The sequence below is a fragment of the Athene cunicularia genome (assembly GCF_003259725.1).
Source record: "Athene cunicularia isolate RWA chromosome Z unlocalized genomic scaffold, athCun1 chrZ_part2, whole genome shotgun sequence".
NCBI classification, from domain to species: domain Eukaryota; kingdom Metazoa; phylum Chordata; class Aves; order Strigiformes; family Strigidae; genus Athene; species Athene cunicularia.
Window position 1 is genome coordinate 4,353,124 of NW_020799143.1, and position 27,281 is coordinate 4,380,404.

The 27,281-nt window shown below is 43.4% G+C and overlaps 1 protein-coding gene across 2 annotated transcripts in view; it reads right to left on the minus strand.

The window, feature by feature from the left end:
• The window catches only part of ABCA1 (ATP binding cassette subfamily A member 1), a 97,363-nt gene that overhangs the window by 33,465 nt on the left and 36,617 nt on the right, over positions 1-27,281 (minus strand). For both annotated transcript variants that reach the window (XM_026866171.1, XM_026866170.1), the window contains exons 6-9: positions 18,128-18,249; positions 12,278-12,469; positions 5,114-5,200; positions 333-573 (exon numbers count right to left, since the gene is read on the minus strand). In XM_026866171.1, the coding sequence (XP_026721972.1) occupies positions 333-573; positions 5,114-5,200; positions 12,278-12,469; positions 18,128-18,249 (642 nt within the window). The remainder of the gene's footprint in view (positions 1-332; positions 574-5,113; positions 5,201-12,277; positions 12,470-18,127; positions 18,250-27,281) is intronic.

Consider the following 27,281-nt stretch of genomic DNA (forward strand, 5'->3'; position numbering starts at 1 on the left):
CTCCCACAACCCCACTGCAGGGCACGAGGAAAATTTGTCTAGAAAAGGACAGATTTCAAAAGCCTGCATATGACTCTGCTCCCTCTCCTCTTGAAGGAGGTCCACTGCAAAGACTTTTGTAGGCTCTACACAAGGCCCTTGGGAATCCCTTGCGTGTTGATATCCTCACTGGCCTTAAGGGCCTGCTTAAGAGCACATGCATGCTTTTCACAAACAGCTGAAGTTATGCCATCCCTCAGGACCACTTGCTTTCATCTGCGGAAGTTTGGGAAACTCTAGCCATGACAACCATGAAGAAGGTGGTACCTTAGACTATGCCAGAGTACACTTACTTGTGGAGTTATCATAGAAGTTAGTTACATCATCTTCAGTGCTGTTGCCTCCAAACAGCGCTTTGTAATTGTTATCCTCATACCAGTTGAGGGATTTAATTTTGAGCCCTCCACCTTCGGGATGGCCACACACAATGCGTGACACAGCCTGGTAGATCTGTGTAGAGGAGTTTGAAGCATTCACATTGGTCAGGAACATCACCTCTTGCCTCATGTCACTCCAGCTCTTCATGCTCAGCAACTGGAGGGGAAGGTGGGAGAAGAGAGTAGAGGGAGGAATAGGAACAGAAGTAGTGAAAGGAGACCTTGCTGCTCTCCTTCAAATCACACACCTGGTTTTGAACGGATGAAAATCCCCTTGAACACAACATCAACAGTAAAGCCCAAGGAAAGCACACGTCCTCCCACCACAGATAGGAGAGAGGGAGAACACAGAGGGAAATCTCTGTGCACGTACAAGGAAAGTGTCCTTGCCAAGCTCTTTACTCTTAAGTTTTTCCCTCCAGTGCTGTGGATGGTTCCTGCCCCCCCTGCCCTCTCATGAGGAAGCTGCTTTTCCTCCTGGTTGCACAACAGCTCACATTCCAGCGAAGCCCTCACACTGGGTGGGGTGGGGTGCATCAAGTCAGAAGAGGGAGTGAGAAACAACACAAAATGAGTGCAACTCACGGGACACAGGCTGAATGAGCTGCAAGGCCTCAGCAGTGTCACCTAGTCCGATTCCACATAGCCTCCACTCATTTATACCAGGCAGCCAGTCTCACCTCCTAGATCAGTATCACTTGTCCCTGCCCCAGCATCTCCCTACACTGTCATCAACAGCATTCCCAGAAAACCCTTGAAAACAAGACCACCTGCAGCCTGATCACAGCATAAGGTGTGCAGGCAGCCAGCTACAGCAAGGAGCCTTCTCCTGCCCAGCTGGCTTGACACCAGGCTCAAGGTGACACCACACAACTGGCTGGGACAATTGGTAACTCCAGACTCATTTGTCTGGCATAACTATCTACCTGCAATGTGCCATGAACAAAAGGACCAGGCCTGCAGCCTGAAACACTCACTGCATTAATGTTGCCATGCTGAGAGGTGTGGTCAAGCTCACCACAATGGAAAAAACAATGCACCTCCATAAGCACTGGCCTCATGCTACACTTGAGCATTGCTCTCAGACTCCCTGCCTGGAAATGTAAGAACAAGAACAGAAGTGTGTCCACACAGACTAGAATTCCATTTATCAGTAACCTCTGTGATGGTGAGAGTAGGTGGATGTTAGCTAAAAATATGGTAAGGGCAAGAATGTGAGATACTTCTTCCAAGTAACCCTCCAGCTTCCATTTATTTTCAGCTCAAGAAACTTCTGTTTCCTAACCCTCAATGAATTTCTTTGATAGTAAACTCCGAGTTTTGAACATCCACAAGCATTTAACATCCAACACATGAGTGGAAAGAACCTCCTTTCTCGTCTCCTTAACCTGCTATGGTTAGCTCCATTTGTGTTGTGTTTTTTGCACTGGAAGAGACAGTGAACATGCAATTCTTATCTCTTTTCTGGGCCACTCAACTCTCCAGACCTCTGTGCTATCCCCAACCCATCTCTCTTCCAAGCTGACAAGTCCTAGTGTACCCCCTTGTTCCTCTGTGAAAGTCATTCCACTTCTAAATATTCCTTCTCTGAACTTTTTCCAGCTCTGCTACCTCTTTTTGGAAATGAAAGGCCTAGATCTGTATTCCATATCAAACAGAAAGCGATACATGGTTTTATATAGTGTCACAGTAACATCTTACAGCCGGTTCTCTATCCTTTTTAAAATCTTTTCTAACATTTGATCTGATTTCTTGACTGCTACTGAAATATCAGGTAACATTAACTTGGATGTTCTTGCTGTGCTGCTCAGGACATCAACATGCACTAATAAGGTCAAGCAGAGCTGCTGAGACACCTATTTGTAACTGCTCATTAGCTGCATCTCAGAAACAACTTTAGATGCTGTGGCCCAACTGCCCTGTTTTTGGAGGCAGTAACAGTCAGTCAAAGACCATCTGCTAGTTTTGTTCACTATGTACTGTTTTTGTCACCTTTGTTTAAATAAAATGCAGGTAATCAAAGTCTAGGACAGCTGGCAACGACAGCTGGCAACACCACTCCGCAACAGTGGAGAAAGTGACAGTGTGCTGGAACAATTCAATCCAAATTCACACAAGGAAAGCAAACCCAGAGACTCTGGCCTTACACTGCGAGGCAAACCTGACCCTTTGTGTTCATCTGTTGCACTGTGCATGTTTTATATGTGCCAACACCTGGGCAAAAATTCTTCATGCTGAACAAGAGCTACTATGTGCCACATACACAAGCAGCCTCTATTTTTAACTATCTGAAAACACATCATACTTTGATATGATGGAAGACAGATGTGAGAACAGCTAAAGCCTGGGGATTCAATATGTGTGTCCAGAGTGACTACTTCAAGTGTACTTTCATTTCTTTACCACTACCCACTGTCTTTGTCTGCACTCTGGCTCCACAGGTTCATGGTGACTGATGGGACACTAGCATTATGGGATGCAAATGCAAAAATGTCAAACATCAGCTTTTGTGCATTACATATGCTCAGGTGGATTTTCTGGATTTGATGACTCCTCACCCAAAAGGCCAAGGCTGTATTTCAGGTGTGACAGTGTCCAATTCAAAGGGATTCCCTGGGGAGTTTTTGGTACCTTACTTAAAACAGCTCTTCGTCAGCAAAGAGAGAACTGCTTTACCTAAAGTACCATAAAATCCCTAACATGAGCAAAGGTACACAAACAGGAAGTGCAGCTAATTCCCACGAACACGTGAGGTGGTAACCATCTTGCAAAGGGATTGCATTAGCAAATGTATTTTTACACATAATTTCAAAGCAAGGAGCTTTGAGCAAGGAGCTTTGAGCAAGGAGATTTGTTTCATCTTCAGCACCAGAAATTCTAAAATTGACATGCAGAGATGGTCTGTTCACACCATTGGAAGTAAGGGTTACTAAGCTACTTCTCCCAGACATCAGACGTAGCTGTTTAAGTGTCAATAGTTCCCCTTGCTCGAAGTGTTTAATCTGCCCTCCCCGCTTGAGTTAGAGAGCCCAGGGACACAGATCCAATCAATCCCCATACTTAGAGACAAATATTTTGTTCAGACCATACTCTAATTAAAATTCCTTGCTAGAAAGGCTCCTAGATGTGACACAAACAATAGTTTTCTCCACCCTGTCAAGCTGCTGCCCTTTGAAACAAGGGACCAAAGTCCCTCCTTTTCACACAGAAATCAAGCCTGCCAGACAATAAGAAGTAACTTTCGGTCAAGCCATCTGGAGCAGCTCAGGCTGTACGCAAAGGAAAAAGCTGCCTTTGTTTGCACGGCAATAGGGCAGAATAAAAGGTAGTCCTAACCCAGAACAGCTGCCAAGCCAAAGGCACATTACCCTGGGACATTTTCGGCCACATCAGCAAACCGAATATCACATGGTTTCAATTATTTTTATCCCAGACAAGAAAAAAAGGCAAGCTTACATGACGTAACGGGAAACAGCTGTAATCGAACTCTGAAGGGCAGCCTCTCTGCTCGCAGCAACAGCTCTGCCATGGTCTTAACTGAAGCTGACCCTGGAATCATCTTAATTTCACTGTAAATGGGACCCGACAGCAGGTTGGGCTGTGGGACTCAGGGAGGGATGCATGCCAGAAATTGTTGGCTGGTATGGCACCGGCTCCCAGCAGCTGCCCCTCCGTGGGAGTGGATTGCATGCTAACCTGAAGTGACCTGCTCTCGTGCGTGCTCTCAGAGGTTACTGCCGTTCACAGCTCTGAGCGTTCTTGCTCTGATGCAAAGACAGAAGACTAAGGAAGGGGAGGAGAGGGAGGCAGCATTGTTTAGTTTAGATGGCTGTGATTCTGCTACAGGGAGAGAATATTTTTGCCTAGTAGCAGCACTTCAAAGTCAGAGCCAACCAAAAAGCAACCCAGGTAAATTTCTGGTTTAAACCACCCCCTCCCCACCCCGCCACCCTTGTTTTGGACTTCTGACTCACACTACGCACCCAGGGCTTTTTTCTTAGTCCCTTGTTTTACTTGCAAAAACAAACACTTGCAGTCTCTGTAATGCCACTCTGCCTCTGCAAATCGCTCTTTATTTTGCCAGACCCTTTCACAGCCAGGGTTGTGATGTCATTGCACTGACTGCCCCACAAGGACCAGAAGACAATCTCTGCCCCAAAAAGCTAGTTAGACAAAGAACAAACAGTAGACTATTGCTACTAATTAAGAGTAGAACAGCCACAACATCTCTTCTACATGCCATACCCTCACCTCACCCAGAGACCAGCAGATACAACCAAGTAACAACCCAGACACGGTTGGCAACTGAGTAAAAAAAACTAGAAAGGTGGCAAACCTCCATACGCAGTTTGCAAGGCACCACTAGGCAACAGATGTATTGCAAGCCCAACACTTCTGTCATTGCTGAGAAGGCAAACGCCACAGAAAACATTTCAATTTCTGCTCCTTCCACAGGGACCCAATCTTTAGCCACACATCAAAAAGTCCTTTGATGTTTGTAACGAAGTGCCAAGGGGTCGCAAAGTGTGTACTGCCTCTACTGACATAGGGAGAATGGCTGTAGGATGGGGGAAAGTTTCAAAACAAGCCGGAGATTTGACTTTGAGCTGCACCAGAGAGACTCATGCTCCCTGTACTTAACCGTAGGCTAAGTAAGCAATGACGGTGATGTCTTCTAACACGTAAGTGCTCCTTACCTCTTTAACAAGCTTTCCAAGGCTCTCTCTCAAAGCATCCACAGTTTCTGACAGATCCCACAAGGAGGAATTGAAAGAAAGTCGTCTCTGCAGGAAGAGAGAAAAGAAAATTAGAAGTCACTGCAAGGCACAAACAAAGAAATTAAATTCTTGTGCACATTCTTGTAAAGGAGAGCAGTAAGCACTGTTCACATAGCGAAGTGCTTGAAGGAGAAGACACGGGTGGCTTTCTGTGCAACCTTGATCTTAAAATACCCTGGCTTCAGTGCTCCACAATGTGATGTGGACAACACTGTTCTTCCTCACAGGTTAGGTAGAGAGATGCCCATCCCAATAAAATGAAAAATGCATGCAAAGGATGGCTTGGCATTCTAGGTCACAAAACAAGCACTTCTGTAAAACAGTGCTAAGGAGGGGATGAAAAGTCAATACAAGGGAGGAAAAGACCAGTTGGTATACACAAGCTTTCAGTGGGACCCCACAGATACTAGCTCAGACATGCAGAACTCCTACTGCAGTGTCCATCACCTCCATTATGCAAATCCTCCCATCGGGTCGGGATTTTTTTTATCTAAGCCAGGGGTGTACTTTGAAACAACCAGCTTCTGATGACAATCACCATCAGCACAAAATAAAGTCTGTCAGGTTTCCAGGAAGTGGAAGGCACAGCTTTCGAGAAACTATTTGCTCTAATGGGGAGTCACACTGAAGATAACTCCTTGTTTCCAGTTGCACATGTAACTGGTAGGCCTGGGATTTGGTTTGTGAGGTTCTTCTCCCTTTCTGTTCACAAATCTGTATTATCTTGTGGGAAACTTTTGGACACAATCCTTGTTTCAAGGGAATGAAGATCATGATAATTTCCTAAGATTTCACGTTAGCAGCTAAACATTGCAGCATTTGAAAGCATGCTAAAGTTACAGCATTGTGACACACAGAGGAACAGCCAAGGCCCTTGATTTTAGCAGACTTTCTTTTGGGCTGAAGCTTTTCATTCCCAGTGTAACTTCTGGAGGCAAAGTCTGGAGGCTTTCACTTGTTCTAGTCGATTTGCTGGAGGGGGGTAAGACCTGGTCAGTGCCAGCTGGTATAACTAGGTACTGTTTCATTGATCTGTTGGGGCATTTTAGATCCATCTAACTCTTGAGTGCACAGTTAGTACCTGCTACAAAGCCAGTTACAAATTCAGGGAGGGTCTCTAACCTCAATGGATTTCTATTAAACACAAACTTTAAGGTTCAGATAAATCAAAACACATCATTAGGCCTAAAAAAACCCCCGCAATTAAAACTCCCCACAGTGTAAGACCTTTAAGACATGTTTAGAGAAATAAAGTCAGCAAACATAAATGCTACATAGCTGCACTACCAGTTTAGCAACAAGATGAGGTAAAAAGTCCTAGGTTCATGCGTAACAGCAGACACGCTGTTCAGCTCGAGATTCCTCATCAAGCTCTACACAGATTTGTGTTTTTCACTGTATTCAGAGGTGATTCAGGACAGGGTGGATAAGGAAGAGTTTTCTGATGATACTAATCAGTTGAGAACAGTGAGAAGTCAAAAGTGAACTGCAAAGTCTTATTGAATGGCTGCATGCTGACACATAGTTATAAAGTGCCAGATGAAATTCAGTACTGTAAAGTACATAGGGAGAAGACAGTTCTAATTTAAGATAACCTTTGATGGCTCTGAACTAGCTACTGCCAGTCAGAAAGGGAGATCTTGGAATTACAGTGATAAGACAGACCAACATCAACGTAAACTCATGGTGCAATGCTGGTTCTCAAGTACTACATACAATTTTGGATCCTCCATCTCTGAAGGAACACAAATACAGAAAAGGACCACAAGTATGATTCATGATAAGAATGGCTTCTGAAAGATCAATAGACCACAGTTCTTTCAGTGGGACCTGTAATGACAGATAGAGATTATAACAGAGGTCTGTAGAATTACAAGTGGGATGGAGAATGGAAATGAGATGATTGCTCATAGCACCTCATCATACAGGACAAGAAGTGAAAAGATCAGTTTTAAACAAAAGGAGCTACTGCACACAAAACCTAGTCAAAATGGAAAAATTCAGTAAACACTATGCAATATTGAAGGTACCAAAAGTTAATATGGGTTTGACAAAGGCTCAGAAAAATCCATCAAAGAAGAAAGCTTACCAAGTGCTATTAAACACCAAGATCCCAGCAGCAGCTGAGAAAGTTGCAAGCTACCGAAGAACAGGACATTCATCTGAGGAAAAACTACTATATACTTGTCCCATGGCTGCGTTCTTTCACATGCCTCCATTATTGTCACTGCTGAACTAATGAGCACTCAGGCGACACTGAGCTGAACAGGACTTTGTTCTGACCCAGTATGCAAGTCTCCAGTGATTCAAGGAGTTTGCAAACCTTACCCTGAAATGTGAGGAGAACCCACCTATCCTTTCACACCCCACCACCCTGATCTTTCTTCCCTAATAAATTCATACTACTCCATTTCTCACTAGAACTTGCAATGATGCCACTGCTATGGAGGGAATTTTTCTTTTTTTACCAGCACCCTTTGCACCCTAAAGCCTACTCAGTGAGCCTCTTACAGGTTGTATCTCCAGAGACAATGACAAAAATCAGTCATAAGTGGCCAGTCATCTTTGTACAGATAAGCATGTCATGAATTTCCCTGGAAAACAATTCTTTGTAGTGGCTCACTCAAATAGTTCATTACATTCATAAGAGCCCTCTAGATTCAGGGCAGCTCCAGTAATACTGGTCCCATCGTGAGTGTCTTTAGTAGGTGTCTGAATTACACCTTGACAGGAGGGAGAGGGGAGCAATGTCTCAGTTTCCAGTGAAATGCTGCAAAAACATCACCTGTCCTTTCCAGGCACACTGTGGAAAGACAAAACTCTACCAGGTTCTGAACAGAGCTACCCTGTACAATTACTGTGTTAGTGGCTGGCAAGTCATGCCTTCTTATAGACTTGTCTTCTGGGGCAGCCAACTTCTTAATACTCTTGAGGTACGGACTGCACTGAATGGACTCTGTGTGCTTGCATGTGCATGCTACGAGACTTGAAACAGAGGCAAATGCTTGAGACTAGAGTTGACTCCACAGTCAAGACAGCCTTGAGTAGGCCCACCTGTCAGCTCCTGCTAGAAGGGATGGACAACTCTGTTTTTTTAACCTGCAGGAGTGTTTGAACTTTTGACATGTCTTTAACATGCAAACACGTGTTTGAAGTGTTGGGGGGTCATAACAGAATTCAGCCAACGTCATCATACAGCTGTTTCTGCTTAATGAGACCACTATGCCATGATTGCTTTGAAATAGCTATTACATTATACTGAACTTAGAAACTTTACACCGAACTTCGCAAAAAAATCACGTGCTTTAAGCTTCTACTTCTGTTTCCTAGGAGTGAAAGTCTCAAGTACAGCTACTTAAAAGCATGATATCACTATGCTTGACTGAAAACACTCCCAAAACAGCAAGTAAAGCCACAAGTTCAGCTGCAGCATGTATTTACATTAAGAGACCTTTTCTAAAGTAATTTTTCAACTGGAATGCATTTATTATTCAGTGCTTAGTTCATACTAACCATATGACAAAATACCATTCATATTACAAAGGCAGAAACAATTGGATTTTCATATGCTCACCCACACTGCTTCAAGGACCACTATAGTACAAAAGTCGCAACATATTTATGGCTTATTACAGACCTACACCACTGGAAGTGAGTGTGACAAAGCCCTTCTGAGGCAGCACTGTAGAGATGAAACCCCACAGGACCTACTTTAACTATCTTTGTAACTTAACCTTCCCCTCAAATCATTTTCAGAACTATGGAGATTTGCAGAGGGAAAACTGTCCCATAGACGTGTATTTTTATGATATAAGCCAGTCCCCACCCATCACACCACCTTGCTAGCCAGGAGTGCCTGTAACCTTTTACAAACTGGGTAGATCTTCTATGGGAGAACTGCTGGCCTAGCACAGGAAGAAAACTAAAAAGGAAATCTGTGTGCATGAAATCAGAGGTACTGTTTCACTGTTGTTCTCAAATCATATTCTCCTGTCTCACAGTCTCACTGATTACACCCAGTGCAAGGCAAATCTCAAGAAGAGGTGTCCACAAGGGGCTTGTACAAGATGTCCTATCCCCTGTAGTACTTACTGTTGGCCACAAAGCTTCAGAACTGGATGAAGATTAAGATGTGGGTCCTGGAACACAGAATTTTACTTTTTCAAACACTTGTTGCTTCTAGCGGAGTGAATACTCGGTCAAGAAGAAAAGCCAATCTGCTGTGTTGGTGCCCTGGGATCACTCCCAGGTATTTTGCTGGGTTTTGATCTGAACAGCCCACACTAAATAGGTTCTTACATAAGAAAGAATAAGGAGACACATTTTAACTTGCCTGCCATGCCTCTATGTGCCTCTATTTTTTCATCCCAAAGAGCAGGCTAAACTGAAGTCATACAAAGGACCACTGACAGACAGAAATTCTAATGAAAAATTTTAATGAGAAGTCCTTCTTTGTCTTAAATGTACTACTGCACTTCAGGCAATGCTCAAACTGTTCTGGATAGAGCAGGTATGTAAAGGAAAGTGTTTATTTTTTGCCTGCCTTTAAGAAAACTACCTTAACAGTGTTGTGACATATAGCCCTTATGCATTTCACTATGCATGCACTTTTTAAAACTGCTCTGTTCAAAATTTGCTAATAATTACTGTTTTGTGTAGTTACCTAAAACATTTATAGCTTTCCTCAGGCTGCCAATGCACACACACTTTAAGCCAGCAGAAACAGGTGTTGGTGTCAGGGTTTCAGCCCCGCCGTGCCCCCCCCAGTCCTCCCCTTCATGTTTCAGCACAAATATGTAAGCATACAATCAGGTCAGTCACTTTTAATCCAGATCAATTCTGTTATGTAATTTACTGCACTGTCTTACAGAGGGAACAACAAACAGGAATGCACAAGGGCAGGAACAAGCAAGTGGATGCTTACCCGAGTCTTCTGGATTAAAATAGTTCAGGAAACTATAGCCACTCTACTGCCCAGATACTTGAGTGGCAAACTCCTGGTTTATTATTCAAACCCTCAGTGTTGGATTTACACAGTTCTTGCACATATTTGCAAGTCCTTTTCACCCCATTTGTGTTGACCTAATCATATTAAGAGATGCTGCCTCTCCATAAATCACATAATGCTGAGACCAGTGGAACCCAGGTCCCATTACATGGGCCAAAAACCTGCCTTGAATTGCTGTTGTACCTTCATTTGATTTGGTCCTTACTTTTACTTATTGAAATGCCATGCTGTGAAGTATATCAAGGGGATCAGGCAAAAAAATTAAAAAAGATCTCTGGACAAATTGTTGGCATTGGTTTATACTATCTGCTACTCTGTAGTAGATATATTGCATGCTATCTTCAGTGTACATGTTTGAGATTTGACCGATCGTGCCTTTAACAAGCTATGTCAAAAGCCTCCTTTGTACATTAACAGAGAGTTCCCTCTTGTTCAAAGATGTTACTGCAGGTCAAGGCACTTTTAACCTTTAAAGACACTAAGTTTCAAACATGTTGGTGGTTATCCTGGAGTTAATTTATTAATTTTTCCTGATCACACTGAAGTCAGTTGGTTTTTATTTCACTCACTGATAAATAGCAGCAGTTTAAGTGGAGAGTAGCCTGTCACATTTTTCTAAGGAAAACTGTGGACCTGTACAAGACAGTGTACAATACACAGCAGATTTAGAACTGCTGGCTTATGGAATGGAAGCTCTTTTACTTTGAAGCCAAGATCATGAGCCAGCTTCTCAGAAGTCCCCCAAAATTGCTCATGATGTCTTTAATCTACTTTGCTCTTGCCAAGTGTCACAGAGTGGCTTATGATTGCTTTCTTTCACCAACAAACAATACAGATGCAACAACACAGATAAACTCAGTACCTGCTTCTGTCAGATAAGTTGTAGAGACTTCCATAAATGAGAAAACTAACACCGAGTCTCCAGAGGGTCCAGAAGACCAGTACCAAGTTGTAAAATAGCTGGCTATTTTCATCCCCTTCAGGTCCCAAAACTCTAGTATCTGTGAATGATTTAAAGTAAATCCATGCATACACATCTAACTGAACAGAAGAAACTGCTTATAGCCTTTCCTTTTCAAAGAGCCCATCTTTGTTATGTTGAAAATTTTAGTGTTATTACTTCATCTCTTAATGCTTATGATTATCTTGCTCTTCCATCAGGAAAGAAAAAATAGAGATGGAAGACACACAGAAAACAGAAAATGAGCTGTGGAGCTGTACTGCATAGAAGAGTAACACGATCCCAGTACTTGATAATGACCCTTTTTGACTGGAGGCAAAGCCAAGCAAGTGGTACTTGACTTTCAGCCCCGAAAGGCTCATCAAATCTGGAAACTCACACAACCTAAGTGTTTATTTCTTCCACAGCAGACAATAGAGTGTTTGTTTTAGTGCATAACAAGAGTGGGTTCTGTGGTCCCTTTTCTCAAGTGATATTTCCAGCACTAACTTCCTCAAACTTTTGTATTTTACTTGATATTGTGGACCTATAACAAACCATCACTGGGGTTTCCTAGATACACAGCTAAGTCATCCCCTCAGTAATGTATTTTCCTGAAGTTGAATGAATTCTCAATGCAAAACCCATTCAGTTGGTCAATCTTTGACACAGGGCTTTAGAACTTGACTCTGAAACCTGCTCAAAGGTTGCAGCTTGCCACTGGCTAGGAACATGTCAACTCAGTGGACCCATGGTAAGGGCAGACGGTGATGTTTTTGGCACTTAGTATGGGTCAGTCTAACATCTGGGATCATTCCAGCTAAGACACAACATCTGACCAAAACAAAGGAACAACTAAGAGCCTGTTTAACTACACAGCATAAATATTTTCCTCTTGACAAACAACTGCACCACACATGTTTATGCTCTGAAAGTACCACACTCCAACAGGAAGGGTACAAATGACAGGAAGAAGCAGTATTGTTCATGCTCCAGTCACAAAGACCAACTTTCTTCTTTCTTACTGACAATGAATGGTTCACTCCAGAAACAGAGATTAATTTCTTGACTGGAAGGCCTGGAAAATGTTGCTTTGGCAATGATAGTCTCTCACAGGTGGTATCAGTGGACTCACCTGAAGGGGCTTCAAAGGATTCAGGTTAGCATGGAAGGCTTGTTCAGCTGCCTGGAGTTTTTCCTTTGGCAAGGTGCAAACAAAGGCATCAGAGTCTGTGGTCGCTGTCTGATTTTGGATGGTAAGAAATTCAGACAATGTTGAGCTGTTGCAGAGATCTTGCAGTCGCATTCGGTAACCAGACACAATGACCTGGAAAAGTGGGCAATACATACAAGTTTCACTTCACTTAAGATTCACAGAACAAAACTGGTTATCACCTAGACAAAATGAACCATTTATAACATTTCCAGACAGAAGTCAGAGGCATTCTTCTCTACACATTGCACAGCCCTGACCATGCACAACTCTGTTCCAACAAAAACATGTCTAAGTACATGGGGCAGAAGTCCTGGGGAGGCAGGTCTGTCTTCACTTATCCACAAACATGCACAGAGCAGGGGTGATCCTGTCCTCTACAGCAGCCATTTCCTCCAACAGAGGGTACACACATTGCCTAATCTTTAGTCTTCTGGGAACTGAGCCACAGAGACAAAACAAGGCTTGTGACCAAACACAAGTCTGGCAAATGTATGTGAAGGGCAAAAGACCTATGTCCCAAACTCCTTAGATATATCTGCCAGTCACATTTCCCTGTGCTGTTCTGGATCAAGATCACCTTCGTCCTTAGCTCTGAAGTATCTTTTTACTAACTGCTGAAACATTTTCCAGATTTTTGGCAGATAATGTATCAGTGAAAAAAAAATTATCTTACAGGCTGCAACAAGATGTAAGATCATACAGTCTTTCAGAGGCCTACTTTACTTAAGGTTTACTTGCCAATAATCTTTCCTAATGCACAAGCAACCACCTTATGAGAGAAATGTATAAAAATCTCTCTGAATTATCACCAGTCCCTCTCAGACATCATGGCCTAGTTTCTTTTCATAAGGTCAGCTCCAGGATTTATGTTTGCTGAACAACAAGTACATGTCAAACAGGTGCACACTTCATAAAGGTTATAAACACAAGGAAAATCCAGTCTCTTCCTTGAAAAAAATTTCTTTGTTTTGAGGCTAGACAGAGGAAGCAGTTTTATTGTAAATGCACAGATAACAACAGCTTTACAGTTCATGGCTTCTTCCAGTTAACAGTTCCTGAATCACACTGTTAAGTAACTAAAAGTGCATCAACAATCTAGGGGGGAAAAGTGCACTATGTTCAGAAAAAAAGCAGATGGGGACTGAGAGAAGAGAGGAAAAGATTTATAATGCAATACTTGTGCAAACCTTTAACTTTAGTCTGCATCCATATGCCAAAAATACAATGTTTCTATGCTGCACACTCAGCTGAATAAATCTAACAGCTCTTGCATTCTTTTGAAAAAGTTTGGGTGGGTTTTTTTGCAGCCATGCTGAAGAGAGGATATCCCTGTGCCACTAGAATGACACTCAGGAGACTCAGTATGAGTCTAAAGCAGCTTCCTTGGGAGGACATACAGAAAACTAGCTGTACTAGTTATACTGTTTTGACTAGTTATACTGAGGGAATCAAACCTCCTGAGCTAGAAGACACAGACTGAGAGAACAACCCCCCTGCAATCCAAAAGGAGCCAGTCAGTGACCTGCTGCATCAAGTCTGCCACAAGTCTGTGGGACCAGGTGGGATACACCCGAGGGTGCTGAAGGAGCTGGCTGGGTGCTCGCCAAGCCACTTTCCATCATTTACCAGCAGTCCTGGCTGACTGGGGAGGTCCCGACAGATTGGAAATTGGGCAGTGTGACGCCCAAATATAAGAATGGTCAGAAGGATGAACTGGGAAATTACAGGGCTGTCAGCTTGACTCTGCTGCCAGGAATCTGATGGAGCAGCTCATCCTGAGTACCATCACACAACACGTGTGGAACAACCAGATGCTCAGGCCCAGTCAGCATGGGTTTATGAAAGGCAGGTCCTGCCTGACAAACCTGATCTCCTTCTACAACAGAGCAACCTGCTTACTGGATGAGGGAAAGGCTGTCAATGTTGTTATTCTTGACTTTAGCAAGGCCTTTGACAACATTTCCCACAGCATTCTCCTGGCAAAACTGGCTGCTCATGGCTTGGATGGACACACCCTTTGCTGGGTAAAAAACTGGATGGCCAGGCCCAAAGAGTTGTGGTGAATGGAGTTAAATCCAGTTGGTGGCCGGTCACGAGTGGTGTCCCCCAGGGCTGGGTTTTGGGGCCACTACTGTTTAACATTTTTATTGATGATCTAGACAAGGGGATCGAGTGCATCCTCAGTCAGTTTGCAGATAACACCAAGCTAGTTGGAGTGTTGATCTGCTCGAGGGTAGGGAGGCTCTGCAGAGAGACCTGGACAGGCTGGAGCCATGGGCTGAGCCCCACTGGAGGAGTTTCAATAAGGCCAAATGCCGAGGGCTGCCCTTGGGCTACAACAACCCCCAGCAGTGCTACAGGCTTGGGGAGGAGTGGCTGGAGAGCTGCCAGTCAGAGAGGGACCTGGGGGTGCTGATTGACAGCCCGATGAACAGGAGCCAGCAGTGTGCCCAGGGGGCCAAGAAGGCCAATGGCATCCTGGCTTGTGTCAGCAATAGCGTGGCCAGCAGGGACAGGGAAGGGATCTTACCCCTGTACTCGGCACTGGTGAGGCCACACCTCGATTCCTGTGTTCAGTTTTGGGCCCCTCACTACAAAAAGGACATTGAATGACTCGAGCGTGTCCAGAGAAGAGCAATGGAGATGGTGCAGGGTCTGGAGCACAGGTCGTACAGGGAGCGGCTGAGGGAACTGGGGGCGTTTAGTCTGGAGAAGAGGAGGCTGAGAGGAGACCTCATGGCCCTCTACAGCTACCTGAAAGGAGGGTGCAGAGAGCTGGGAATGAGTCTCTTTAACAAAATAACAAGTGATAGGACAAGAGGGAATGGCCTCAAGTGGTGTCAGGGAAGGTTTAGACTGGATATTATGGAGTATTTATTTACAGAAGGGGTTGTTAGGTGTTGGAATGGGCTGCCCAGGGAGGTGGTGGAGTCTCCACTCCTGGAGGTGTTTAAGAGTCGGGTTGACATAGTGCTTTAGCGATCTGTTGTAGTTGAGAATTGTCAATGTTAGGTTAGTGATGGGACTAGGTGCTCTTCAAGGTCTTTTCCAATCTAGATGATTCTGTGGTTCTTTGAAAAGCAGCATCTCCCAGTGCTTCCATGCTCACTCAAAAAAGTGAAGGTGAACAATCCTTCCACTACCCGCTGTGTCTGTCCACCTTTTTCACTCATATTTTAAGCTCTTTTGGAGAAAAGCTGATCTTTCCAAACACAGTGAGTTTCACTGCATGTGATCCTAGAACAAAGGCTTTGCCTACCTGCCCCAAACTAAAATACCCAGTCACACCAAGCCAATTCTCTGTAACCACGTCAAGTCATCTGAAGCCATGGTGTCTTCAACAGGCATATATTCTATATTACAATTTAAGTCCCCTAAGGACTCTCAAAATCCCAGGCTCATGTCTGAAAGAGTCACAGGTGACTATTTTCTGCTCACAGGTCACATTGTTCTCTCCTGGGACTGTCCCTGCTGTACAAAACAGGGACATTCGTTCCAGGCAGCATATGCCCTGGCTGTTACTATTTATTCCTCACTGCTATTCAACGTGTCATGCTGCAGCCCTGGTCCAGGACCTTACTGTACCCCTGCATCTTTTCACTAGGATAGGAACTACTCCTGCCATCCAAGCCACATTACAGCTATCCGGCCATGCCCAGACAATGGCAGCATACTAGACTTTATTAGATAGTTACCCTCCCCACTGATGATTCAGGCTCCTTTCAAACCCAACAGACACCCTTCTGAGCACACTTACACTGGAGAAATGCAAGGTTGAGCCTCTCTGCCCCAGGAAGCAATGTGCCCATCAAGACAAGGCTTTGGCCATTTTTCTGTATTTGCACTGTATTCAGTATGTTGGATACACGGACCCTGCTTGGCATGCTGAAGTACTGTCACTACAGTAACACCAATAAACAACAGTCCCATCTCCTTGGTGATTTCAGTTCCTTGCTTGCAAATCGTAACTTCTGGGCTTGTTGAACAATCACAGTACACTAAATGACTTCAAGACATTGATTTGCTGTGAGAGGTTTGCATACTCTGAATAGGCCCTTCTATATGTGAATGAAGCTGTGACCCACTCATACAGTCAGAGACTAAGCAACTATTGCCTATTAACACTGCAGTTACGCAGCTCAGCAGTGAGGTCAGATCTTCACCCCAGATCTCCAGCAAAATCAAAGGGGTCCATTTTGTAAATCAGATAAAGTCATTTTGCAGGAAGAGAGAGCTCTGCCTCTCAAATTATTATCTGTATTAGAAAAGTGCTCAAAGAAAGATTTGGTGGGCCATTTCCCTCCTCTGCAGCTTACTGCCCTGGTGCTTAGCTTAGCTCTTCTTGCCATTTCAGAGCACAAACCACTGCTAAGACTAAACAACTTCCACTTTCCTGGCAGAATTAGCACAAGAATTACACAAACAAGAACAAAGCTTAACAGATTCAAGCAAGAACTAGCCAACTGATTACTCCTTTACCATCCTTTAGATACGTTATGTAGGTAAAATCTAAGCTTTTCTTCTCCTTCCGCTGGCTCTGCTATATACAACCAATAAAATACGGCAGTCACACAACTTAAGGTCAGAGCTAGCTTTTTTGCTTCTTTGAGTATCTTTCTGCCTTTCCATCATCTTAGGGAGAATGACTATGTTGTTGTTGCTGAAGCTTTCTAGTTATCCTTGCAGAACTATCTGTAGCATGATTCTGTTTTAATCTGTCATGAATTTCAGGCAAACTGGTATCAAATAAAACACAAACCTGCAGCCTAAAATCGGTAAGATTTTTTTTCCACTTTACTTTTTTTTAGTAGAACATATCCTTAACTTGTAGAATTAAACTGCACTAAAACAGATGACTTGATAGAATTCACTGCAGAATGAGACAATGCATGTGAAGGGGGGCAGCATCTGTAACTACATGAAAACAAAGTCTGAAAGGACTATTATTCAACTCTACTTCAAAGAAAAGATCCGATCTGGAGTTGGGAAGCAGAATGGATTTCCTCCTCCTTTTGTACATCACCTTTTGCAATGCTGAAGCAACCAATTCTGACTTCTGCATTAGAAAGGATGCTGGTGGACTAATTAATTCAGCCTAGCAAAAAACATGTTCTTGAGTTTAACAATGGCAGACAGCCGTCCCAAGACAGGGGCTCCATCCCACTGTCACCTCTCTCTATGTTTATGAAGACACATATGGGAGTACTTAGAGTTTCATCTAAAATCAGGACTCTCTTGTACTACACAATATTAAAGTTTACTGTCTGTCTTCAAGAGTCAACCAGAAACTGAGAAGCATGCCTCCTTCCACTGCACAAGAATCTAAGGCAAAGCAACACAGAGCAACTTCGCTCCAGTCCATGCTGAATGACTAACCAACCACCCCACTTTTGTTTCTAATCAAAGTAAAACAATTTGAACACCACTAGCAACCTAATTAGTGTTTTATTTTGGTAAAAAAAATTAACAACAACAACAACAAAAAAAAAACCAAAACAGAAAAGAAGGAATTTGGTTTAGTTTGAAGGGTATGAAGCTATTTTCTTATACAGATCAAAACATTTGCACATGGGTCTCAGCATTCTTTTATAGCTTACAAACAAATAGGACAGTAAATTGAGGGCAAGAGAGAAGAGAGAAGCAGGGATTACATTTTCCTCTGTGTTTGTACAACACCTAGCACACAGGGGTCCTGCACTGTGGATCTTGCCACTATGATTAAACAAACAATAGACATGCATTATGTTAGTCACTGAAAGTGCTCTTTACCCGCTGGAGGTTGACCTCTGCATCCAGTAGCTTCTCTACTGTGGATGATGGCATGGACACATTATGATGGAGGAAGTCTGAGAACGTCTCATTGTCAACCAGGAAATCCCGAAGTTTCAAGTCTGCAAAGTATCAAAACAAGCAACATTCTGGTCAGGGCAAAGCCAAAAGGAAACTCATGTGAGAGCTCTGAACATGAAAAGCAAAGCTGACAAATGAAGGAGACAGAATTATACAAACCACAGCTCAAAGGGAGAAGAGGAGCTGCTGGCAAAGTGCTCTGAAAACCTGGCAGCTTTCAGAGATGCCAGTCCATGATGTCTTGATCTCAAAAAAATTAACCTTTAAGAACAACTCTCTAACATAATTTCTTCACCTCTAATTGCGCATACATGCACAGAAGCAGCAAGCAAGGTACAGCAAGCTGCTCCCCCGATCCAGGGTGAAACCTACCCTAGTGATAGCCTCACACAAAAATTCAGCTTCACTTAATCCCTGTGTTGTTACTGAACACAGGACTGAGCTAAGGAATTTACTAATCTGTATTTAATTATGTGAATAGTAAATATACTCATTACCATAGATTTCCAAGTTTGATGCAGATACGATACAGAATCACACACATCTAGGAAGCAAGCTTAACCATGCAGCAGAATTTCTGGAAATGATCTTTAACTACCATTTTTTCCTAAAAGCTTCACCTTCTGAAGCTACTGGTGTTTCCATTCCTAGCTTTAAAGCAAATTCGTATCACTGTCACAGAAGAGGGGAGCCATATGGAAATTACGATCCAGGTACACTACTAAAGTTTACAAACCTGAAGCTCAAGCAACTGTCCCTCACACTGTTTTGGTTGTTTTGGTGGTTTTTTAAAGAGAGAGAGGACAATTCTATCTTTACTATGCTTAAATAAGCAACTATGAAGAAAGTAGCTATGCCAGAAGGAGCTGAGCATAAGTAAGTCTCATGGGATTTAGTGGGACGAAGATTTCAGGCTAAGCCAAGCCAGCCAGCTAGGTGTCACACTGCTTTTTCTGCTCTAGGAGGAGAGGATGATGCAGCCCATGGCAAACGGTGGAAAAGATGAGATCTAAAGAGAAAGCCATGCAAGAGAGCCCCAAGAGTTTGTACCTAACCCCTCCTATAAGGAGCAGCTGTAACAGAACAATTTTTTTCCCTCTTACATGTTTTTTGCTTAGCTTGGTGGGTGATACTCTCAAGAAAGCCCAACACCCAGGAAAAAGAACGATGAGCACTCAGGGTGCCACTGGTGGTAACAGGGAGGCTGGTGTCCCGGTTGTCACTTCTGCTTCCCGGGGCCCAAGACTGGCAGAGCAGCAGTGAAGGGAGGAAACCACGCACTCTGCTCTGGCCACAAGAAGCACACGGGGGTTACTGACGGTCATTGCTCTCTCATCTACATATCCAGTTACAAATTCCCTGTTGCCTTTTTGTTCCACACGAAAAAGTAAATCACCCCCTCTGCTGAGGCCATATGGAGGTTACTCTAGGACAAAAGCTTCTCCCTTGTCCTCTTCCCTTCCCCCCAGCAGGATCACTGAGCAATATACCACTTCTGACCACAGTGTACAGATACCCCACTGCAGCCTGTCACCAAAATCAAGGTCCATCCTTTCTCACAGCCCGGGAAAATTATGGGAAAAGAGCTGACTCCTGCAGTAACATAAAACCTTTTTTTTTTTTCTTCAGCAGAGGCTAAAGCACCCTGCTTCACCACAACTTCACAACACCACAAAGTTCCCTCCACCCTGATTCCTTGGTGACTTCCCAAATGTGCTGAACTCCCCAAACACTTCTGCAGCTTGTTTATTTTTTGTTGAGATCATCAACAGTTCAGAAACTCAGATGGACAAAGGGGTAGCTGGCTGAAGGCACGCTGGCATGCAGAGATCAGATGTTTGCAAGCTTTTTCATTTAGGCTGCCCTCATTTAGAATATTTTTCTAGTTCCTCTTAAAGGGCCACACACCTTTTAGAAAAAACATAACCAAGCAGTAATTCTCCCACTTTTCTGTTTCCTCATTGCTGTTTTGCTTTTGGGTTTACCTAGAGCTTTTTTGTTTGGGGGTTTTCTGCCACATGGAAACAGGATTTTCTTGGTGGGGGACATACTCATCAACCCTGAACTACACTGGGATTCCTGCTGGCCTGTCTGTAATAATGATGGCAAGTAACAAAGAGCCTGCCATCTTCCACAGCTCTAATTAACCAGCACAGCTTTAACAGGGCATTTCTCCATGCCTTTTTTTATCATGCCAAGCATCTTCAGACTTGCTCAGCACTAGAATTTTCTGAAAATAGAAGCTGCCTTCCAAGGCAACTGCTACAACATCTGAAGGAGTTTTCATCATCATTTGGAGGAAAACATGAAGGGAACAGAAAGTAAAGTTACCAAAACTGCTTGTGGAACAATGCTTGACTTCCAGACGGCTAGTCATGAACCTATTGGTTGCAGGTCATAACCCTCATCTGCCCAAGACCACACATGGAAGCTCTAGGAGACCAAGAGACTGAATCCCAACACATGGTCTCACTGTGATGCCCTAAACAAATAGCCAGCCTCTCCTAACACGCATTTTCTCCTCCACCCCATCTGGTCCTACTTGAAGCACTTGTGGCTCTGTCTTACGCAATCCCCCTCAATCATGGAGGCATGCATAACAACTTGCACATGAAACCACAGAGAAGTACCAAACACTGCAATCAATCTAAATCCTTGCCCTGGATACTTCCAGAAGACAAGAGTTAATAGAGATTTCCTCTTGAAAACAGTCATTCTCCTTCAAGACTGCCTTTGCCCTCTAGGGCCTAAGGAAATTCAAGAGCATTAGTTAAAAGAACTCCTCCAAAAATAGAACACAAAAGAAACAGGCAAGTCTTTTGAAGGTTAATACCAAGCTTACCTAGTAATACAAACATTTGGAGTAGAACAACACATTTTACAACCAGAGACCTACTACTAAAATATTTTCCTGCCATAAAAGCTCAGACACACCATCAAGTTATTCAGAAAATGTGAGGCAAGCTGTGTCAGCTCAAATGTGATTTAACTTGTGCATCTTCTCTCACACTTGAGACTGACCAACAGCATTGATATGGTCAGCTATTGCAAGCCGGCTGGCACAGAGTAATGCACCTGCAGGCCTGGACAGCGCATCAGGGAGAATCTCTCCACATACTTTCACTGACATGGACATGCAGACTTTGCTTCCCTCTATTCAACAGAAAACCAGGGGAACGGCAGTCCTACAGGTTCCTCTCATCACCAGCACAGCATATGGCCTCCTGGTCAAAACCTCAGGTCCCAGAAACCAAGACAAGCCCTGCACACAAATGTGGAGATGAACGAGGTCAGACTGAGCAACCACGCTCAAAGACAGTCTTGTGGTTTAATCCTGGCCAGCAGCCAAACACCACACAGCCACTTGCTCATGCTCCCCTGCCAGGGTGGTGGGGAAGATCATTGGAGGGATAAAGGCAAAGAGATTCATAGGTTGATATAAAAACAGTTTAGTAGTTGAAATAATATAAATAATAATAATATAAAATACAAACAAGTAATGCACAATGCAGTTACTCACCACCTGCCAACCAGTGCCCATTCCGCTCCCAGCTAGTGATCTCAGAGAAGAGAAGATGCCAAAACCACGATCCCAGAAGTGAGAGAGAGCTTCCTGGCCAACCCTCACCTATATACTAAGCATGATGTTATATGATATAATATAGTCCAATGGCCAATTTGAGTCTGCTACTCTCTCCCAGCTTCTTGTGCACCTGCACACTACCAGGACATGGGAAACTGAACAGTCCTTGATTCCTTAGCAACAACTACAAATAATGTATTACCAACATTTTTCTCACTTCAAATCCCATGATGAATCCAAAACACAGCATTATTCTAGCTACCAAGAAGAAAAATTAGCTCTATCCCAATCGAAACCAGAACAGACAGGTAGATCTCATGTGGATCATCTTACTGCTTCAGTGGCGGGATGAATGCCTGCAGAAGAAATACTGAGGTAGCCTGTCCTCATGGTAGACTAGTTTTACAGTTTCAGTCTTAATCCCAAGGGAGAAACAACAGAATGTGTAGACAGAGCCTTTGCTTATAAAGCATGCAAATAACCCCCACTTACAGCAGGCCCAGTGGGGCTGAAATACTTTCGTTCTGCCTAACTCCAGCTCAGACACTATATGGCAACAAAGCAGGAGACAGTCCCCATCCACATGAAACAAACAGGAACAGACCATTTCCTATATGGGGCAGGGAGAACGGTACTCCCTATGGTCATGTAAGGAAGCCTCCAGAAGAACAGGGAGCTCCCAGAGCTGAAAGACTTTCACAAAATCAACCTTCCTCTCTGAAGTCATGGGTCAAGATTAGACAATTGCATGTGGCATTTCACTGATACTGACTTCATGAAAGACACAGCTGTCCTTCATTTCCAGACAGTTCAAACCAACCATGGGGTCTGAATTCTGGTCACAGAAACCAGCAACTTATTTTCAGATTGCAGAGCATCTCCTACAGGACTAACACACTGTTTTAAACCTTTTAAGATTTACATTTTCCTGACAGCTCAATCTTTTCCAGCACCTTCATGCCAGAGCACAGAGCTGGGCTGGTCATTCCTTGCTTGAGAAATCAAATCACTGTGACAATAGAGAAAAAAATCTCCAACCTACTCATTAAGGTCAAGACATCCACAAACTAGTAAAGAATAACAGAACCTCCACACTTCCTACACTACTGGTTAAACTGAACAGCAAACCAAAAAATGTTCATTATAAAAAATAGCAAGTCGGTGCTATGTGTGGTCTCCATTCCATATAGATCAGAACTGAAACACTGATTGTGCAGTGAAGAAAGCATCCATAGTCCATAAGTTCTCTACAGCCAGAGGTTTTTAGCCTCCTCATTCTAGAAACACATCCCCAGTTGCTTTCACAAGCTCAAAAGGTGGCTCAATGCAGGAAAGAGCAAGAGAAACCACAGGCTGGAACTGGTTTTAATTTGCTGATCTTACTACTTTGGGACATGACATCCCAAAGCAAGAAGTGACCATTTTCAGCAATACTGGGACGATCCACAGACAAGCTGAACAAAAATGTGGAGACAGGTTACAGAGCCAGACTATTCTCCTCAAACTTCTCTACCATTCTTTCTTGCTTCACTTGGAAGCACAGAGGGCTCATACCTTCCTACAGAAACTTGATGGTACAGTGTCTTTTAAAATTAAACAAAAGAGAAAAAAATAAACAACAAAAAAACAAACGGAAATTGTGGCTACAGTTTTCATATCCTGAACACTGTCTTCTAAAAATAAAAGGCACGCAAGCCGTATTTTAACATATTTCAATCCACCGTAGAGTACAAAGTTCACCAGGTCTGATTCTAATTTGTGGATTTTCTGCCCAAAGGGTTTGTGGCCATAATCTACAATAAACCAGATTTTCAGCCAGTTTAAAACTAACAAGCTCAGTGAAAGCTATGTGATAGTCAGACCATCTATTCATTTCCCAGCTTCACATGCCCTAAGTCCCTACAAGAAGGGGGAAAAGAGTATTCACACTGTAACTTAATTCAGAAACAAAGAGGAAAGCAGGGCAGTGTGTCCTATCTACAAACATGACTATCTTCAAGGGATTCACTCACTGATATAACATGCAAGGCAGAAAACAATTATGTTATTTTCTCCATATTCATTTCAGTTGGAGGATTTGCTAGCCTTTGGCTAAGCCCGTCTTCCTCACAGCCAAGCATCAAGGCAAAGGAGAAGCTGGTATTAAATTATGACCCTTTATTTCTCAGAGACTTGCTCACAGGGCAACCCAATCATTTTCATAACACCAGCATTAAGGCATCACAGCAAGATGAAACTGTGACACAGAATGGGGCATGAGAAGCTTGAGCTTTGTTCTTCAGTCAGCAGGTTTCCACAAGTGCCTGAAGAGACAAGACAGACACGTGGGTTCCCAGAACAATACAGTCAGAGGCACCTGTCTCCACCAGTTAACGGAAGGAGCAAAGCAAAGAGGGTCAACTGACCAAATAACACATTTTCCTCTCCCCACACAAAATGTTGAGATTCACAGTTGCCCACTCAGATAAAACCACATTTCTACAGCAAGGGAGGTGGGTGTGCAGCACCTCCGTAGCACTCATGCGAGGCCAGTAAATTGGACACCCATGCCAGATTGACTGTACAGCCTGTCAAGCCTCTGCAACACACTTCACAGTGCCCAGGCACAACCTGAGGACAAGGTCAAGAGGCTCTCCAGCCACACAGGGCTGTGTCACCCAGGCCATCACTCTTCACCAGCCATACTCCCAGCAACAGGAGTTTTTGCAGGAAAGAAGCACATGAAGGAGCTGAAGCTGAGACCAAGAGCTGAAGCTCCAGCAGCTGAAAGCATTTACTGATAGAGCACTGTGACCACCACTACAAGGGCTCTGGCGAAACACCTCCCTTAGCTTTCAGCAAACTCTCATACAGTGAGAGGACCAGAGCAGTCAAACCCAACGCTGATGCAGAATTACCTCATATACTGGAATTTTGTATTAATTTTTCAATGCAGCATCTGGGAAGTATTCCTAAGGAATACCTGAGGGGTGCACTTGAACACCTCGAGTGATTTTTATACTCATTACGAATCACTGTGATTTATAGAGATAAGGTATTTGAAGCTACTTTCCAGAAAATTAAAAATGGCTTTCAAACAAATCCAACATTGGAATTGAAGACTGAATGACTTTTGAATTGACAATGATTCAGAGGAAACAGTGATCTAATGCTGAAGCTTGTTACAGCATTGTACCCTACTGAGACAATGACCCCGATCTACAATGTGAAAAGTCAACCTTTCAGATGCAACAGTGCTGGGTTTGGCAAAGCAGCAAATTTTCATCTGCCCTCATTATATTCCTAACTTTGGACAACATGTCCAGAAAGCATAATAAAATAACATTTTAAGTATTTTATTTTTTTTTTAAAGTAATTACTATGTTTTACTTTTCCTTTCCCTATAAGGCACCCTTCCCCCTGTGTGGTGCAAACAGCTCTCAGAGCTGCTTATACCCCTATTGATACTGGCAAGAGCTATAACCTTTCTCTGCACAAGTTGGACAGCTGTACCCTGACTTGCTGACAAGAAATCAAGCTGCTCAGCAGGTCTGTCGTTCAGGATCGGCCTGAATATAAGCCTAATATGCATGCAGTTGAAGTGCTGTTCCTTTTGCAGCCATAGCTTGACCTCTTTTTATGGTAGGCTGCAGCTCTCAGCTGTGTCCATCAGACATGTAACGGTGCTGCCTCTACAGACATTAGATAACACTCAAGTGTGCATCCACTTAACCAGAGCCCATCATCTTCATATATTTGCTATGGCAAATGGTGATGCAAGTAGAGAAAAGCCAGCCTGACATCCATCTCCAGCAGCTAGGATCTCTCCTGGGAGAAAAGGAAACGTGCAACAGGCCAAGGCCTTCCCTCTCATCTTGGGACTGCAGACACTAGGACCATCTCCATTGCCCTACAAGTCACCATTTCTGCTTAGAAGAGCTTTAAAAATAGCCGCCAACACAATCACTCTTGCAGAAAGCACAGCCAACACTGTGTACTGGACTGGTGCATGCACAAGTGACCAGTCCTTGGTTCAGCTTCACTGGGTGTATGTTGGCTTCAAGGATGCAGAGACCATTTAAACCAGATGAGATCCCACCTCCAACCCCCATGGAAAGTCAGCAGGAAACACAAGACTCATACCTCAATTTGGGTAGTACTTTGAGTCCCAAATGCCATCAGGGCCCCCTTCTGTATGACACACATGACAGATTGCATCAGAAAGCAAAGACACAAAAAAGGTGCAGAAGCAAAAGCCACAGCTGGTCACCAGCAGTCCTGCCAGCAAACGCAGTCTGCAGAGCTTCTGTCTATGAAGGGACACACCCAACCACCTGCCTAGTCATTGTGTAACACCATCCCTAGCCACTGTTTAACACCACAGAAGAGATATTCCAGCTTATTCCCCTGCTGCAAGCCAAACTCTGTTATCAGCAGGCAACTGTGAAATACAGCCTGCCAGTGAAAAATAGAAAAAAAATATTTAGGCGTTTAACAGTGCAAAAAATTTAGCAGGCTTAAAGGAAATATCTTAAGTATCTCCATTGTGTTGCTTTAAGCAGCAAATCTCAAGCAGAGCTCCAAATCACATGCAGTTGTAACTGACTGAAAGTTCTCCTGCTATTTTTCACAAAATAAGGACAGCCTTTGAATTGGCTTAGCAGCCACAGACATGACAGACCTCAGAGTGATCAGATACAATACTTCATTACTGCAACAAAATTATTTTCAGGTACATATTTATATGTATATACAGAACACATTTAAGGCCATGGAGTAGATGTCTAAAGGTCAAATCCAGCTCAGAAAAAGAAGAGTCATTCTAAAGAGGCAGAAAGTAAGCGTTATGATTAGATTTTGACTGCACTAGAAACATTATGCCTTAATACACAGATTTTAGATGTTTCAAAACATCAACTCAGCCACAGTAAAATACATTAAAAAAAAAAAAAAAATCAGACTGGAAACAAGATGCCATGATCACATCCAGCCACATACCACTATTCTAATGGCAAACACTGGTGTGAGCATACAAGCAATGACTTTAAGTTAAACAGAAGTTGAAAGTATGAGCTGTGATCAAGGAGGACCCCATTCAGAATTCCTTGTACTTGAGCAAGTGACCTTGAGTTCAGTGGAAATTCAAGTCACAGGATAAAACAGGACTGGACATTTTAATCAAATGACCATTACTAACAGCACAAGGGTTTTCATGAGCTGGCTACATGAGCCTACATCTAGGAGACTGCTGGTTCAAGTGCAAAAGATACCTACCTATATTAGAACAATTTCTAAATCCCCAAGGAAGCAGACAGAATCACCCCACCCTCCAAGTATCATGTTACTTGAAATTTATCACAGCACCAGCTACCCAGTTTGAAAGGCTTCCTCCACAAAACTGGCATGGGTAGTGATGAACCTCAAGTAAAATGGCAGGCAGAATTGCACAGGATCAAAGCACCCTGACTGTCCTGTACATGTATTTGTGTTACCTTACATAGAAAGGCTGAT